The 17,834-nt window shown below is 36.7% G+C and overlaps 1 protein-coding gene across 1 annotated transcript; it reads right to left on the minus strand.

Moving 5' to 3' along the window:
• Positions 1–81: 81 nt before the first annotated feature.
• On the minus strand, positions 82–17,453 carry ada (adenosine deaminase). The gene is made up of 11 exons (XM_077218815.1): positions 16,686–17,453; positions 11,448–11,509; positions 11,231–11,356; positions 8,868–9,011; positions 8,619–8,734; positions 5,549–5,670; positions 4,826–4,897; positions 4,353–4,454; positions 2,014–2,081; positions 1,202–1,331; positions 82–1,102 (listed from the first exon to the last, which is right to left on the minus strand). Exons 1-11 carry the CDS (start codon positions 16,725–16,727, stop codon positions 998–1,000), a joined length of 1,089 nt encoding a protein of 362 aa, XP_077074930.1. The 5' UTR covers positions 16,728–17,453; the 3' UTR covers positions 82–997.
• Positions 17,454–17,834: the final 381 nt, after the last annotated feature.

Here is a 17,834-nt window from a genome sequence, read left to right on the forward strand (position 1 = left end):
ACGTGTCACTTTCACTTTCACAATTAAGACCCTCTTAATGACAACATTTGTGTCATACCAAAGTCAAGAATCACACAAGCATTCAAATGCAAAATTATTTGTATTGATAGTTTACACAGTGAAAGCTCTCAGTCCCTTCCTTCCCACAGTATTCATATAGTCCTAATGTTTTCCTATGCAGTTCACATTATACAACAGAAAATATAAAACCTGGCAAATATTTTTCACTAAGCTGATAAACTCCAAACCTGAGTTATATGAATCGTCTTTTGGTAAATGCCCTCTGCTGTTAGAACAAAGCAACGACAAAATGTAAAAGGTTTTGCACAGCATTTCATCATCAGACCCGGTAACATCTAATAATAACTATAACATTAATAGCCATTTAATTATCTTACCCAAAAGTTTGTATAATGCATAGGCTATACAATATACTTAAGATAAGCACCATACATAAGATCATATTCTGGTTTAATGTTTTGGATTAATACATTCTTACCAATGTAAAAAAAAAGGTGAGGTACTAAATGAATTTGATTCACATAGCACCTTTCATACATTGTACAGCTTAACATGTTTAACACATGTTTTTTCTTTACATTATGGTCATATTCTGTGCTTGTACTGAGAATTGCATAAGGTATAGTGGTTTATACTATGTAAATATGAAATAAGACTAATATTTCATGTTTAGGCTACAGATATTACAAAACCTGAGGAAAAAATGTCCATGTAGATAAAAAATCATTTGGTCAACCAGTATGCTAACAGTGGTTAATGAAATATTCAGACAAATGTAACATTTATTTTGATGAACCTTTATGTCTTAAGTTAAATCTTTGATGGAGGGTTGTATTTATGGTCTTTATTATTTTTGTGTAAATATTAAATTGAGAAATATTTAGGAATAAGGAATCAGGACCCACATTCACTTGTGAAAAGGCAAATGCCCTGAAAGGCTCTGTTCGCTGCATACTTGTTTACAACAGTGCTGCGTTTAAAAGCTGGTGCTTTTCACCATGTCATAGGCCTTATAGAGTTGATTAAGAAGCTCCTTTTTCTCATTTGCAGGAAGAAAGCAGGACTTAGCTGCATTTATATTCTGTGGGAAGGGAAGCAGACAGGATAATTAAATAATTTTATCCATGATATTTGTATCTTGGACTCCATTAGAGAGTGTTTCTGGCAAATTGTATCTCACCAGTCTCTTGAATTCTTCTTCAGTGAAGCCCATGTATTCCTGCACCACCTGGTAGTCTGAGTTCAAGGTGGAGTCAAAGATGGTAGGATCATCTGTGTTTAAGGAGTAGTTGGCTTTGTCCTTCTTGAATCTGAAACACAACAGGGCTTTCCTTTCACACTTCCAACTAGTTAACCACAGGTCAGTCTAAACCCCGGGTAAACCCAATCCTAGGTTACTTTAGGGCTTTTCACACTGCGCTGAACCCGGGTTATCGTCGTTCTAAATCCTGCTTTTAACCCCATAAGGAACGTTTCACACTAACCAATGGATTCAAATGAATCAGACTAACAGAGCAATCGCACCGTTTGTTGTTGTTGTTGTTGTTGTTTTTTTTATCGAACCAAAGCTGCCAAGTGTGTGAACATCCTTAATTACAAGTGTGAAACGTTCCTTTACCTGGAGTTAAAAGCAGGGCTTAGAACGAAGATTACCTGTGGTTAATCACAGTGTGAAAAGCTCTAACATGAATTGCCCAATTTACTTCTGAAATGTGACATATTTCTGAGTGAAACACAGTAGTCGATTATTAAAAATGCACAGCGGTAGGCCTATTTTAATTTATCCTATGGGAATGGATTAGATGGAAAAATATGGACGTTATACGCAACGGAAATTAAGTCAGACCGAATGGGAGTTTGCTAAAACGGTTTTAAAATAGCTATTTGTTGACATCATCAAATATCCCAAATGGCCTGCCTGATGGAAAAGTGGAATAACATGCACCAATAAGACCAAAAATTAAATGGTGAAGTAAATAAACCTATTCTCACGTGATGAGAGGATGTTTAGTGAAGTCTGGGTCACAGGCTCCAGTCAGTCTGCTAGAGATAGGGCACGTCTAAAACAAGAACACACACACACACAAACACCATCAAAATCACAGTGATGTTGAATATTGTGTGCATGTCGTTAACCTCCTTTAAACATCTCATAAATATTCTGGTAGCAAAAATATAAATATTAGTACACTGGCGACATGTATAAACACAGATGTTAACTAAATTGTCCACTAGAGGGCTGTATGGGTTTACATTTCAGGAAATATTCCACTGTGTTTCTCAGTCCCGTTTCTGTCCAGAGCCTCATAATGCAACTTTCATGTCTCACTAATCTGACACACCCAATTCAGGCCATGGAGCACACACCCACCGAGATGTTACCTAACGAAGATATCAGGGTAAGTGGATATGACTATGCAATAATATCTGGTTATCTGTGTCAAATATTTTCAAAGATAACATCAAAATGCGCAATATTACGTGTGAGTGTATGTGCGTGTATGTGTGTGTATATATATATATATATATTAAATTTAAGTGATGTGAATAAATTAGGACACCCATGCTAAAGTTGCCTAAAAAGAGGAATAAAAAATCAACTTTTGGAAATTGATCTTAATGCCTTAATTTAAAAAATGAGGGAAAATCCAACCTTTAAGGACACCAATTTTCTTTGTGTATGAATAATGTATCATAAATAAATAAATGTTCTTCCTTAAAATACATCATCACACACCCTTCACCATACCTAGAGATTGGCATGGTATTATTTCAGTTAGACTAATAGCTGGTTTGATTTGCATTGAGAGATGATTTTATGGAAAGTGCCCCATGCCAATCTCTAGGTATGGTGAAGGGAATGTGATGATGTGGGGCTATTTAAATTCCAAAGGCCAAAGGAACTTTATCAGGATGCATAGTATCCTGGATCCATGAAATAACTGGCCTTTAAAAATAAAAATCTGCCTGACGCTATGGGAATTAACATAAGGGTTTCCTGACTAATGCACCCTGTATTTTAAGGAAGAACATTTATTTATTTATGATACATTATTCATACACAAAGAAAATTGGTGTCCTTAAAGGTTGGATTTTTCCTCATTTTTCTAATTAGGCATTAAGATCAATTTCCAAAAGATGATTTTTTTTATTCCTCTTTTTAGGCAACTTTAGTATGGGTGTCCTAACTTATTCACATCACTGTGTGTGTGTATATATATATACCCTCTCTCTCTCTCTCTCTCTCTCTCTCTCTCTCTCTATCTATCTCTCTCTCTCTCTATCTCTCTCTCTATCTATCTCTCTCTCTATCTATCTCTCTCTCTATCTCTCTCTCTCTCTCTCTATCTCTCTATCTATCTATCTATCTATCTATCTATCTATCTATCTATCTCAAGAACGGTTAATTGCTGTAATTTAATTACAGTTACTTCTAATGTAATTGCATTAAATAGGCAGACTATTACACAATTCTATTTAAACTATATTGGATTTAACATCAGAATTCAACTAATAATGTAAAAAATTATGTTTTTAATGTAGTCTTTTCAATTTAAATACTTTGGTCAGTTCAAGAATAATTAATGCACTTTTATTTATTTGAAAGAATTATAACCGCAGTTTGATTGTCTATCCTTGTATTGTTGCACTGGTCGATGCTGATATAAGATCCAGCAATGGATTTATATTCACACTACTGTTTAAAAGTTAATATCTATTCTGTAAGATTTTTAAGAAATGTTTTTGAAAGAAGTCTACTATGCTCAAGAATGCATTTATTTGATAAAAAAAATTCCAGTAAAACAATAATATTGTAAAATACTATCATTTGAAATTATAGTTTAGTATTTTAAAATGTAATTTATTCCTGTGATGGTAAAGCTGAATTTTCAGTCACATGATCCTTCAGAAATCAGTCTCTTCTTCTTCTCCCCAATGTTTATACCTTGTTTATATGCATTTTCTTCTTTTTTTGGTAAATCAAATGTTCAAAAGAACAGCATTTATTTAAAATAGAAATCTTTTGTGACATTATACATTTCTTTACTGTCACTTTTGATCAATTTCATGCATATTTGCAGAATAAAAGTATTAATTTCTTACAGTGAAATTAGTTCTAAAAAAAAGCTTTATCGTCATTGTTTGCAAATGCTACTTTCTCATTGGGCCATTATTGTATGAGCACTTTGAGTCCAGTGCAACATGCAGATCTATGACACATTGTAAAGTCATCCACATTAATGGCATTTTTATCAGACTAATGATGTAAATGTGGGAGTGTATCTCAAAGTGATTTCTGCAACTGTCAGAAAGCTGCCATCTAATCTTACCTCAAAATGCATGTTTTGTTGGAGCAGTTGTTGGTACAGCGCTGGATCTTTAGGCGTGTTGTATCCATGTCCAATGCGTTCTGCTTTCAGAACTTCCACAGCCTGCAAAGGGAACATACATTATGGGAGGGGTTGGCACAAACATTCAGATACAAGGGTGTTTTTTTTTTTTTTTTTTTTTTTTGTGGTTTGACATTTTGAAAAATGAGCTGAGCAGTTGTGGTGTTTTCTAAAATATCTGCCATATGATTTAGTACTTGGGAAGGAAATGTACTTCACAGACAGAATTTCCTCACAGAATCACACTAAAGCTGATAGTTAAGAACAGACACCGCATTGTTACACTATTTTCCATCTGCACAACAGAAAATGTGCTTCGCACAGCAACAGTGTTTGTCCATCTGCTTTGTGTGGTTAGCGTGTTCTTGCTGAATTCGATATTGTAAATGCTGACCAAAAGAGGAAACATGTACCTCCTTCACCACACTGGCAGGGCCCACTTCTCCTGCATGCACCGTTCTGTGCACCTCGCTTCTGACTGCTTCCTGTCAAAAACAAAGCTCAGACAGCTAGCAAACTCACAGCTAGAACACTGCCTGTTTTTCTGCAGATGTAGTATCCAAACAGCACTGCAGAATCTGTAGTATGTGATGTGAAAGATATGGCTTTCAAACACTTGTGATTGTGATCTTCAGTTAGATCATGGGATGACAAAAAAAGCGTGTTTTGTTTCCTGAACAGCTCCGCTCCAGCTCTTAGCACGCTAATAGTACAAACAGATGTCTCTGTCTCTTATCTAAGTTATGGATGTTAAGAGTTTCCAAATCAACAAAGTACAGTTAAAGTTCTTTAAGTTTTAAATGCATCAACTAATCAAATAGTTGTACTATGATGTTAGACTTCTACATGTAAAGTCCTTCAAATATCCAAGAGTATTATCTTTTTTTCTTTTTTCAGGGAAGTCAAGGAAAAGAAGACTTTGACAAAACTATATGTTGATAAGACATACGATTATCATCTATGTTCTTTCAAATTCAGTGAATACAGTGCAGGCAATTTTTTTTAACAGGCATAATAAAGATTAGTTTGTCTCTAGATTATCTACTGGGGAAAAAGCAGCAGTGACATTTTTATGGTTTTCTATACTGGAAACAGTTTGCAAATGCAGCTTATATGAAGTATGCATATGTTCTTACCTCAAATGCTCTCCTGTGTCCTGTGTTCTCACAACTTAGGGATTCATCTCCTGCTAGGTCTATTGCCACAACTCCATCTTTACAGTACTTCTTACACAGCTCGACCACTTCCATAGACCAACCTACAATGACAATAAACAATAGATTATAAAGGTCATTGATTTGGGTGCATACATGCATAAATACTGCCTGCCCAGAATCACAGAAATAATGATCCAGTCATAGACTAAAGTATTTGTCTATTTAAATCTTAAAGGGATAGTTCACCCAAAAATGAAAATTAGCCCATGATTGACTCTATGAATACAATCAGAGTTATATTAAAAAATGTCCTGGCTCTTCCAAGCCTAATAATGGCAGTGAATGACCGTTTCTGTTTTGTAGTCCATCAAAGTGCATCTATCCATGATAAAAGTGCTCCACGCGGCTTAGGGGGGTTAATAAAGGCCTGAAGTGAAGCGTTGAGTTTGTGTTAGAAAATATCCATATTTAAAAATGTATAGACTTAAATAACTAGCTTACGGCAGACGTCCTACGCAAGTCAACTTGCGCCAAAAGAGTAACACTTGACACTGTATGACGTAGCATGTATGAGTAGCATAAGCTTTGACGCCTCTTGCAGTTCAAACAAACAGTGCTGGGCCACAAACTCAACCTTCTCCGACATTTCTCTTTAAGATTTAAATAGACAAATAGTTCAAATTGAAATAGACAAATACTAATAGACAAATAATAGAAAAAGAGTCTATGACTGGATCATTATTTCTGTGATTATGTTTCTATTTATTATGTTATATATTTGGCAACAGTTCTTCTAACCCTAATTGGAGTGCGTAGCCAACAAATAAGTTATCAGTTGGACTTAGAATTTTATGAAAAATATAAAGTTATACATATACGGGTGAAAAACTTTAAATCTTAAACTTTCGAAGTGGTGACTATTACTTCCTTTTATACTACCGTTCAAAAGTCTGGAGTGAGTTAGGACGATTTTTTAAATAAATTAGTACTTTTATTCAGGAAGGATGCATTAAATTGATCAAAAGTGACAGTAAAGACAATGTCTATAATGTTCCTAAAAATTAAGTTTCAAATAAACGCTGTTCTTCTCAACTTTCCATCAAAGGATCCTGAAAAAAAGCATGTTTTCCACAAAATTATATAGCAGCACAACTGTTTTATTGTTAATGATAATAATAAATGTTTCTTAAGCACCATGTCAGCCTATTAAGGCCTGTTCACACCAAGAACAATAACTACAAAAATAACTATAACATTATCTATATTAGCATTCACATCAGTGAACAATATCGTTCTGTTTATTATAGGTGAGCACTGCGGTTTTGTCGTCTGTCGCTTTAAATACTCGAGCTCTAAAATGAGAAGGAATACTGATTGGATGTCAATGTTTTTGTTTATCAACTAGAAAAAAATTGTTCTGAAAGTGATTTCAACAAAGGTGTTTCTCTGTGCTGTTATTGTTGTGGATTTTTTTTAAATATGTCTTTTATAGTTATCGTTATAGTCTTTGGTGTGAACGAGGGCGTTTTCACACCTGAAAGTCCGCACCAAGGTCCGAACCAAAGTTCACATTTTGATACATTTTATACTTTCAGAAAGTTTTGGTTTGGTTTCAAACTGCAATTATGCGAGCGCACTAAAGAACTTTACGTGACATACTTGCGTCCTGTCGTCATCATCTATGTGGGCTGCATCTCGACATTGATTGGTTTGTAAATGGACGTGCGTCTGACGTCAGCGTGTTGTTAATGCCGCGGGTAACTTTGACATTAGGCTTGTTCGACTTGAACCGGCGCTGCGCAGACCGATCGGTTGATGACATCAAAGTACCGCGAGAGCGATTCAAAAGCATAAGGAGCCGTCTGCTCTCTAATCGCTCTCGCGGTACTTTGATGTCATCAACCGATCGGTCTGTGCAGCGCCGGTTCAAGTCGAACAAGTCTATTATGAATGAACAGACGCATGTCGTTGCAACTGTATTGTTATTTTTATGGCATAATTACCTGCAGCACCAACTATACACAAGGCTAGTTCAAATTCGCCAAATGAACGTCCTCGTCGTGCGAACATTTAATCGTCGCCGGCAGGAAAGGAGGAGAAGACTGCAAGCAATCATGCGAGCTCTTTTTTTGTGAATTTTTTCCAGTTGACTTCTAATTATGTCATCAGACCATACTTCAATTAAAAACCTCGTCTCCTCCTCTCCCCATGTGCGTACGGCTCATTTTTCCTGCCATCTTCTGTTTTTTCGGCTATGCGGGAACCACCGGAACTTCCTGTAAAAGGTCTGAAAGTCCAAACCACACAGAAATGCTTTCACACTAGAAACGAACCAAACCTTTGTTCAGTTTGATCCGGACCGTGACTACCTCTTTTCGTCGGACCAAATTTAATCTGTTTGGTCCGGGGGAGGTTTCACACCTGTAATTTTGATTCTGACCAAACTGAAAGGTCCGAAAGTCCGTACCAAACAAGGTAGGTGTGAAAGGGCCCTTAGAATGATTTCTAAAGGTTTATGTGACACCGAAGACTAGAGTAAAGGCTACTGACAATTCAGCTTTGCCATCCCAGGAGGAAATTACATTTTAAAATATATTTAAATAGAAAACAGTTAATTTACATTGTAAAAAATGTTTCACAATATTACTGTTTTAGTTTTGAGCAAATAAATGCAGCCTTGGTGAGCAAAAAAATACTTATTTCAAAAGAATTTAAAGATCACACCAACCCCAAACATTTGAAAGGTAGTGTCCATGGCAAATCCATTGTTTCAAGGGTTACTTAAATAGTGTCTATTTACAAAACACATTGCACATGAATCATCAAGGCTTCCAAATTCACAACAGCATTTCCAAACAGCCCATCCTATATGAATTTATGATGGGAATAAGAAATCTGAGCTGATCTGTAGGAGGAAGGTTTGGCCAGTGGTGTGATGATGACAGAGCGGCTGTGGATTAATGGACTTTAAATGAAGGATGACAGTAAGGCGTATCCTCTCAAACACATAGCACACTGGGTGGGGTGGTTGAGGGTGAGAATGCATTACTTGGCATGTGACGCATGCAGCACAGAATGGACCTGACTTTAGTTTTGAAGGCCTTCTCTCCCTCCTTAAATCCCTGGTTCACCAGGTCCACAACATCATCTGGAGTGATGTCTCCTCTGGGAGGAAGAGAGAGAATAAAGCCAAGAACAGTGTTATTGTGAAAGAGAAACAGCAAACCAACATGATTATTGTAACATGTAAGGACAATAAACAATGCACGCAATAAAACAGCAGATATGGTACACGTACGTTTTTTGCTCCCATTGTATAGGATCCACTCCCTTGTTGGCCAGTAGATGAGGGCTGTATCTGGCTTCAACATAAATCACTCCCTCGTTGGCTTTTGTCTCTACAAACTCATAAGCTATTCTCTTTATGGCCTCTCTGTCCCCTCTGCAGATGAAACATGCAACAGATAAGACATCATGACAAACAAACAAACCCCCTACCCGAATAGGCCTTCTGACCAACATAGTCACTCCATAGGAATGTCAAGGACTCATAAATGTTATGAAAGATATGCTATATGTTAGAAATTGCTAAACGAACAAATTGGCATACATGTCTTAGCAGGGCTTGACATTAACATCCGCCAAATGTGGGTGGAGTTCAGCAGTGACGTGAACTAGCCACTTTGGCAGGTTGAATTTTATATATAATATATAGATTTTTCAATTGTTGTCCTTTAAAAAAGGCATCTGAAATAATAAACTAAAGCCGGTGACACACTTAAGGACTGTAAGGCTCCATTTGATTATGAATGTAATTTGATACAACTGATCATGCCCAAACGCGCCCAGTCAGAGACAGATGCGTTCAGTCGCTGTTCACAGTTGGTGTTTAAAATCTGCTCCAGTCGTTGGAAACAGTCTGTAAGTGTGTTTAGTTCCGTCTTAGAATGTTTCAGCTAGTCATTAAGTGTGTCCCCAGCATAATTGCAATGTAGTGTTGTTGTTCATATTTACACTGAAAAATCTTAAACGCTTTCAATACTCATTTTCCGCAGAATAGATATATGGATTAAAACAGTTGAGAAAGAAAACGCATGTGTAACAGTATAGTAGATCCGTGTGTCAGGTCTTAAAATGACTGCAGCCTAATATACCTGCTGCCAAATTATGAGATAATATTAAAATATCTATATGGCAGTTTTGGTACCCCATGGTATCGATGTCAAAATTGTTTCCAGTGAAAATGCTGAGTGGCTAGTAACTTTGAAAAACCACTAGCCACAGTGGCTGTTGAGCAAAAAAGTTTGTCAAGCCCGTGTGTGTGTGTTTGTGTGCGTATTTTCTGAGAAATGTTGTATTTTGACATTTCTCATGTTACTGCCTCCTTAGAATCGCTTATGTTGTCTGTTTTCTCATTTGTAAGCTGCTTCTGATAAAAGCATCTGCTAAATTAATAACTATAAATGTAATGAGATCATTGGAAAAACATACATGATATCTCTGGTTCTTTTGCTAATGAACTCAGTGTTGTGTATATGTGTAATTTGATTGTTTTTTTCTTCTTTATCAATGGACAAATATAAAACATGCTTTAAAGAGACGTTATGTTAGAAATGGCTGAATTGACTGAATAAACCAAATGTTTGAAATTCTTTATTTACACACTCATAAAAAGAAAAGTTTCTTAATTGCATAACCATGTTCCAATGTTCACTTGTTCCAAGAACACCCACAACTGCAAGATAGCAAAGGCCATAATCATTTTTACAACTCAGTAAAACTAATGCTATGATACTTATTTTAATCAGCTCACAGGCACGGATATTTTTTCCTTTTTTTTTGTTGGAGTTCCCTCTCCTAGTCACATTACGCTTGAAAGTACTAAATAAAAGTGCTATTTGATTGCAGCAACAAAGCATGTTTCCAGTTTACACCACATGACATGCATTGAGCCCGTTTAAAGCACAGGAAAATTAAGAGTCTAGTGGGTGCCAAAACAGCCAGTGAGTTCCGTGTGTTGTTGTGGGGGAGGCGCATGCTGTAAACAAGGGCCTTCTAAAGCTTCCAAGGACTAGAGGTTCCTTTTCAATGAAGCTTGTCAGCTGCCGGCCTACAAAACTGCTGGCGGCTCTGCTTTTCATGTCTTCATGTCAAAGCATTTATCTCTCATGTTCATGAATCTGAGTGGAAACAAGTAGAAATGTCACATTATCTGACTCTTGTTGAGAGGATTGTGTGCAAGGACAACAGAAAAGCCCATGCATAGGTTATATGTCCGTTGCTATAGCGACACGTGGTGAAGCTGTGACATGAGCTGCATGTAAAGATATACGTTGGACATCAGAAATTATACTATGACCTTAAGGGTGTATCCACCACCAGTCTCACTCACTCACTTATTAACTACTTGAGTGATGCTTCAGGTATGTGTGAAAAATTTAGTTAACATCCATGGAATTCATTATTGATTTCCCTGTGCTGAAAGACTCAACAGTATATGGTGCCCTTGAATCATTTGATGCATGAGGAACCACATTTTTTACTGATCTAAAGAGAGTTATATAATATACTATGAAATCCCATTACATTCAAAATCTTTAAGCAAACCCACAACACAAATTATTTGAAGTCAGCAGATATTTTCTCAACACAACTACTTACGCAATGACAGGCATGTAGTGATTGAATTTGTCAAGGAATTCTACGAATTTTGTGACCGGCTCGTGAATTTTGCACAGGTCTCTCATTTTATCCTCACCGCTCACAGGTAGAGAGATTCCCCGCCGCCTGAGACACAGTTACAGCAGAGGGAACTGGTTAGAGCTTTGAAAGTATTAATGGAAAGACACAGTATGTAATAGGAATGCATGTCACTTACTTTGCTACATCAATAATGGTCTTAATTCGAATGGCACCATCAAGATGCACGTGTAGCTCAACCTGCAATGATAAAGGTGCAGCAATAAAATACATCTGTATTTCAATTGACTTTTTTCACACCATTAAACAACATGTCACAGTGAATTATAGAGGCACTTGTTAATAGCGCAGAGCACATTTGTCAAAACCGGCTCATCTTTCAGCCTGTCGTAATCAAATAGTTAGCGGAGTCTCCTTCTCACGCGGCTGTGAAATGCTCCTCGTGAAGCACATCTAGAATGTGGAATGCATGACTGGGTGAAATGAGTTCAGTGGAAAGGCTGGGGATGCCAGGGACGGCTGTGGGAGAAGTGAATGTAATGGCTTCAATCTGCTGAGATGTACTGAGAGCATGGGGGAGTTATCCTGACAGATTACCAAATTAAATTGTGACCCCACTTACCAGCTGCTGTGAAACGAACAGCAAGGAGTATAGAGGCAAACCATCAAGAAAAAACCTAAGTCTTGTCTATTGAAAAACCCTCCACCTGGCATCAACTGCTCTCATAGTGTCACGTGACACTATGAGTACTAATGATCCCTTTAATAAACACACAGAACAATATAGAAATGTTCACACAAGAACAGATGAAAAAAAGGGCTTAAATATATAGGCCTAGATGGATTAACAAGACAAGGAACACGTGAGAACTAATCAGAAACACTAGGAGCACCGGAGAAACATTTTCATAGTTCCTAGAACTATTGGTGGAAGTATCCGTTTTCTGGCGTGTTCGAACCGCAGGAACTAGGAACGATTTTAGTTCTAGGAACTCCTTTTGGAAGAACTAATTTAGCTCCTACTTCAGAGTAGAGTCTAAACCGTCTAGCCCAGCACTATAGGAGGAACTACCAGTAACGTTAGTATACGCTCATTGGCCGAACGCACGCGAAATACCAGCATCCGCCATTTTTTAACACACAGATTATAGCCTATCACTTACTCCAAAAACTAACTCAAATATACTAACACAAATATACTTTATGTATTTAATCTCACTTTATTAACCAATGTCTTTGCTGCTGACATTCAATGATGAATTCCACCATAACGATAAGCAAAAATGACTTTAGATAAACATCACATTTGTGTGAAGTTAGAGTGTTAAACTTTCTTCTCATGCATCTTATTCTTCTGCGTTTCAGAATGGCAGCACAACTGAATGGTTTGTTTGAGCTGTGCCCTCTACTGTACAGGCGTGAATTTGCAATTCCTTCAGCCTGAGGCTTATTTATTTCAGTTTTGGTGTGAAAGGGCCTTTATATTTGCCAAAAATAGAACTTTTGTGTCCGAGCCCAGCCCAGGGGCCTCATTTATAACCATTGCGTACGCACAAAACAAGCCCTGAAAGATGCGTACGCCACTTCCGACGCACAAGTTGTGATTTATAAAAACAAACTGGACGGGAAAATTTGCGCACCTGCACGCAAACTCTGACCCATGCGTACGAACGTTTTGGAGATGGAGCAGTTTGGCGACACCGATGGTGAGCTGGAGTTACATGTCTTTTTGGTCACTTTTAGACAGAAAATCTAAAAAAAATTATACATATACAGAAAGATAATACAAATAAAATATTACTCACCAAGCCTATTACATGAAGCAAACATCAATCCCTTCTTAAAAGCGCGTTGGGCCGTTTAGTGGAACTGACGCATATATAGCATCTAACACATCTAAAACCGTAAATCTTAATTATAAGTCCTAATCATAAATACAGTTCATGTTCACAATAACAGTTTAAATAAATAATATAATGATTTAAACTTTGTTTTACTTCTGTTGTAAATATTTAGATTAAATATGCCATTCTGATTAATGGAGTTAAACACTTCAATTACATGAAATCATTACTGAAAAGTTACAACATTTTTTATAGGCTACTCAGAAATATTTGTTGTGGATGCAATGCTTTTGAACACTTTTCCTCTGGCATCCTGTGTTTTAATGTTTTAACTACAGAGATAATTGCTTATCGTGATAATGGCAGATTGACATAGAAAATAGTTTTGTGCAAATAATGCACAACAAGGTCTATCTGTTTTCATTAAAAACATAAATCAATTAAAAATACTCTTTGGCCAGTGGAAAAGATTGAGAAAAACTTTCTCCGAAATGTATTTTACACTATTTAATTTATTTATTCAAAAACAGGGCAAGGATAGGCTACTAAATGATAAACTAATGTGACATCACAACCGCTATACATATTTTCCTAATGTCTTGTACCGTTAAACATGTTATCACGTGGATGAATAATCATATGCAAATGATATGCAGATGAGGATATCCATAGTAAAACTAGGCGTTGTAAGCTCCATATATGGTTGTTTCGGGGTGGAGACGCATGTGCACACAATCCTCCGCTGACTGGGATTTATAAAGTGAATTCTGCACAGGTTCCGTCGAACGCACGGTTTTATAAGTCTGAATATTTTTTTGCGTACGCCATTTTTGGTTTTTCTGGCGCACGTAAACTTTAAGTAAGGATCCTACGCACAGTTTTATAAATGAGGCCCCAGGTGAGAAGTAACGCAAAAGTAACTTTTCATAAACTTTTCATAAAAAGTAACTAACACAATTAGTTACTTTTTAGGGAGTAGCGCAATATTGTAATGCATTACTTTAAAAAGTAACTTTCCCCAACACTGAAACTAAATCATAAAGAATTCAAAACATTGTATTACAATAGTTTACTAATTACAATGTTGTTTGTTTAGATTTTTTGTTTTGTTTTTTTACACCATTATAGTGTAATCAGAGACCAGTTTTGGGGAAGTGGTGAGTTGAGGAAATGATTAGAAGAGAAAAGGGGTGATAAGATCATTGTGCACATGTACAAACAGCTGCATCACATCTTTGACCAAACTGCTCTACAAAAAAAACTAAGTAATGGCTGTTAAGTGGATCATATTTTCTCAATGCAATAAAGAAGAGGCCACTTTCAAACAGAACACTCCCTCATGAGCATGATAGGAACCAGATATTGAAAGACATCAACACTGATTATGCAGTGTGATCTCCAGGGACCCGCCAGACACAGGAAAGCACGAGTATTAAGTCCCTTCCCCCACTCCCAGAGGAAAAGGTGGTGTGCAACTGTATGTAGCATTTTACATGAAATGATATCAACACCTTCAAAGACGGAAAAACACATGCTTTGTTACTTGAGACGCCTGATAAATCTACACATTCTCAAAGCAAACTGGCCTTGATACAAGGAAATAACCTATTCTTTACATTTTTTTTCAAAAGTACAGTGTCAACTGCTAACTCGGATTTTAAAAAAGGCTTTAAAAAGTCTTTAATGTTTAGAAAAGACGAATTACACCCTCAAACAATATTAAATCAAAACATTCCAGAATAATGTGATTCATTTTCAGATTTATTAAAATAATTTTCTGCAAGACACTGTGTAAGCAAGAATGATGTCACCTCTTTGTGCTTTCACTTCATTGGTCTTTAGCAGTTACTCGGATCAGGTTAACAGAGCACGAGGCCCAATGGGACCACAGTGACTCAATCATTTCTTCAAAAGCTCACAGGGCTGCATTCAGTTTAATTCATAAAATAAAATAACATTTGCTGAATATAAAAGCCAAAAGTATGCATTTATCCTGCAAAGCACTCTACGATGATGAATGAATATGATGAATAGTTTCTCACATGCTCTACCACAGTTATTTTGCCTGCCATCATGCGAGCCATGTTGCTGTGCTCAAATATCAAAGTACAATCTGTACAAGCTTAAGTTACCAACCTCTTTATATTTGAATTGATTCATATGTGCATTGCAAACAACTACTGCAGTTGGTTTAATATTAAAGTCACTGGGTAAGAGGGTGGGGTTGAATACGCATGGATTGAATTGCATTTAAATATTTATAAGATTATCCTGCTTGCAACTGTTCACATTTTGTAATCAAATGACGCTTAAATGCTGCATAGTTTGCTATCAAAATACTGTCTTGTTGTTAAGGTGTTCTTGTGTATAGATGAGTGATTCAGTGTTGTTCTTACAATATTGAAAATATGTCATTCAGACGTGATAAAGCACTTATTGTTCGTTGGCAATAAAAACAATCGAGCTGTCTTTGTTTCACTGTATAATCATGTACACAGTCTTGGGTAGTTGATAAATGATGGAAATTACTGTCTGTCAAGTGTCACTTAATCTGTTGAATTTCTGATAATACAAGTATGAAGGGTGAGATTTAGTCTAGGAATGATCGATTGTTTACCAATGATTGCAGCTCTTTGTTAGGTCTATGACAAATTACAATCAAATTGCCAATGTGCATTACCAGGGCAGATTCTCACACTATATACTGCTGACAAAGATGTAGGTTAAAACCTAATTAATTAATATGCAATTCTCAAAGAAACTTTAAGATATATGCATTCAAAATTATTTAATGGATAGCAAACAATCACGAAAGATAATGGGAAAAAAAGGTGTAAGAATAGAATTGTATAAGAATAAGACTTGCATTCTACTTTCGGTGAAGCAGCTGTCAGTCCTCCACCTGTACATAGTCATTGTAATACAAGAACAGTACAGAGAACTTTTGTCAACTCTTTCACATGGTTATTGACACTTCACAAATTATTTGCTTATCGGCAAGCTTTTGGTATCAGTTCTCCAGGCTGACTTCTGCTTGCTGAGTCAGTGCAATAACTCCAAAGGGCAGTTACAATGCCCTGTGTGTATCTCCCTTGGAAGGCCGAGAAGTGTGAACATTATCCTGGAGCGATCTCTCCTTCATCGCTGTTGTGTCACTGTATGTGGCCAATGCATTATGTGCTTAACACGCATCACTGTTAGAATATTGATGCACCAGCTTGCATCACTAAGATCTCCTATACTTAAAAAGATGCATCTAACTATTTGTATGAATGTTTCAATTTTCTCATGATAATTGTTTTTTCCTCCTTTTTTCCTTAAAATATATATTTTTTTACACTTAAAATACCTTTACCATTAAGTCTCCCCTTTTTATCATTATTTGTATTAGCCTATTATTATTAAACATCAGATTTAAGATGACTTTAGGTGTTGTTAGGGTATCAGGATATGTTGGCATTTTAATGTGTGGTGATTATGGCTTTATGGGACACACATTTTTTAAAAACAGCATTCCACCCCAAATGCATATAAGCTATATTAAGAACAACAACAGTAATGCTGACACTAACCTTAGGTTTGTCAAATGCGGGTTTTCCCTTCTTTTCAGCCATTGTCTTGACTCGAAGAGTAAGTTTGTCGTGATATAACTTGAACACACACCGGAACCTGTCAGATCAGGCAGCGAAGTTCAGCTTCCCCATGCGCGTTACTATTATACACGCGCGGACAAAGAACACGCCTTATTATGAACAGATAATGTAAGCAAGGAACCCGCCTCTACATCAGCGTTTAATAATCCAACTAAACACGCTCAACTGGTTACAACAATAACCGAGCAAACCAAACTGACAAGCGCACCTGAAGCCTTGCGAAGAGATTAAACCGAAATCCTATTAGAAGCTTTTAAGAAACACAGTAGCCTTATGCACATTTGATACAGACGCGACGCGACACACTATATGCTGAAGCGTCGGATGCGTTCTATTTGCGTGTCGTTGCGCTTTGAGGTGGTTTTGGTAAAGGTTGACCAAGCTAACGGTTTACTTAATGATATTTTATGTCAGTAACATGGATCTTTACACAGCCGAGTTAAGTTATGTGACATAAAAGAGTTTGGTCAGTTTCACAACTTAACTATTAGCCTATACTGTTGTGCAAAGACCGACTAGAATAGGCAGTTAGGCGGAATAGCATGTTTGTTTAACCCTGCATACATTCTTGAATGTAAATTTAAATAACCTAGCCTACTAAAGAATACCAATCACGAATCCATAAGAAAATGTATAACAGGCCTACCCAGTTGTTCAAGATCGAACCGTTCTTTTATCTTTCCGATTAATCTGTTGAACCGGTTTAAAAACTCGGTCACGAATCGGACTGAATCGAGCGCTTACCGAGCATAAACATCTCTTTTTTGGGCATGTCCGATTAGTAATTTCCTAAAAACATATGAGCTGAATACATTGGGAGTCAACCTTGACAGGTGGACTGAAAAGTAAAAACAAGAACAGTTGATACAAATAAATGTTATCCCAGAAATTTGTTGATGACTCGATTGTGTTGCAGTTTTGTGAAAAATATTCGTAAACGGTCCAGAAATAAACTGAAATGCAACAAACTGAGTTGCATAGTCTAACAAACTAAGTTGCCCAGCCCTATCGTAAAATAATATTTTTTGAACTTATCAGGCCTACTTAAAAGGAACTATTAAAAAACAT

Source organism: Siphateles boraxobius, unplaced genomic scaffold (genome assembly GCF_051911475.1).
Source record: "Siphateles boraxobius isolate OS27281-9 unplaced genomic scaffold, OSU_SipBor_1 77, whole genome shotgun sequence".
In the NCBI taxonomy this organism is placed as follows: Eukaryota; Metazoa; Chordata; class Actinopteri; order Cypriniformes; family Leuciscidae; genus Siphateles; species Siphateles boraxobius.

Coding starts and splice junctions, on each gene's coding strand:
- ada (XM_077218815.1), bottom strand. CDS start 16,727: ATGGCTGAAAAGAAGGGAAAACCCGCATTTGACAAACCTAAG. Junction 8,735..8,867: donor ATACAATGGGAGCAAAAAAC/GTACGTGTACCA, acceptor TCTTCCTCCCAG/AGGAGACATCACTCCAGATG. Junction 4,898..5,548: donor GACACAGGAGAGCATTTGAG/GTAAGAACATAT, acceptor TGTTTTTGACAG/GAAGCAGTCAGAAGCGAGGT.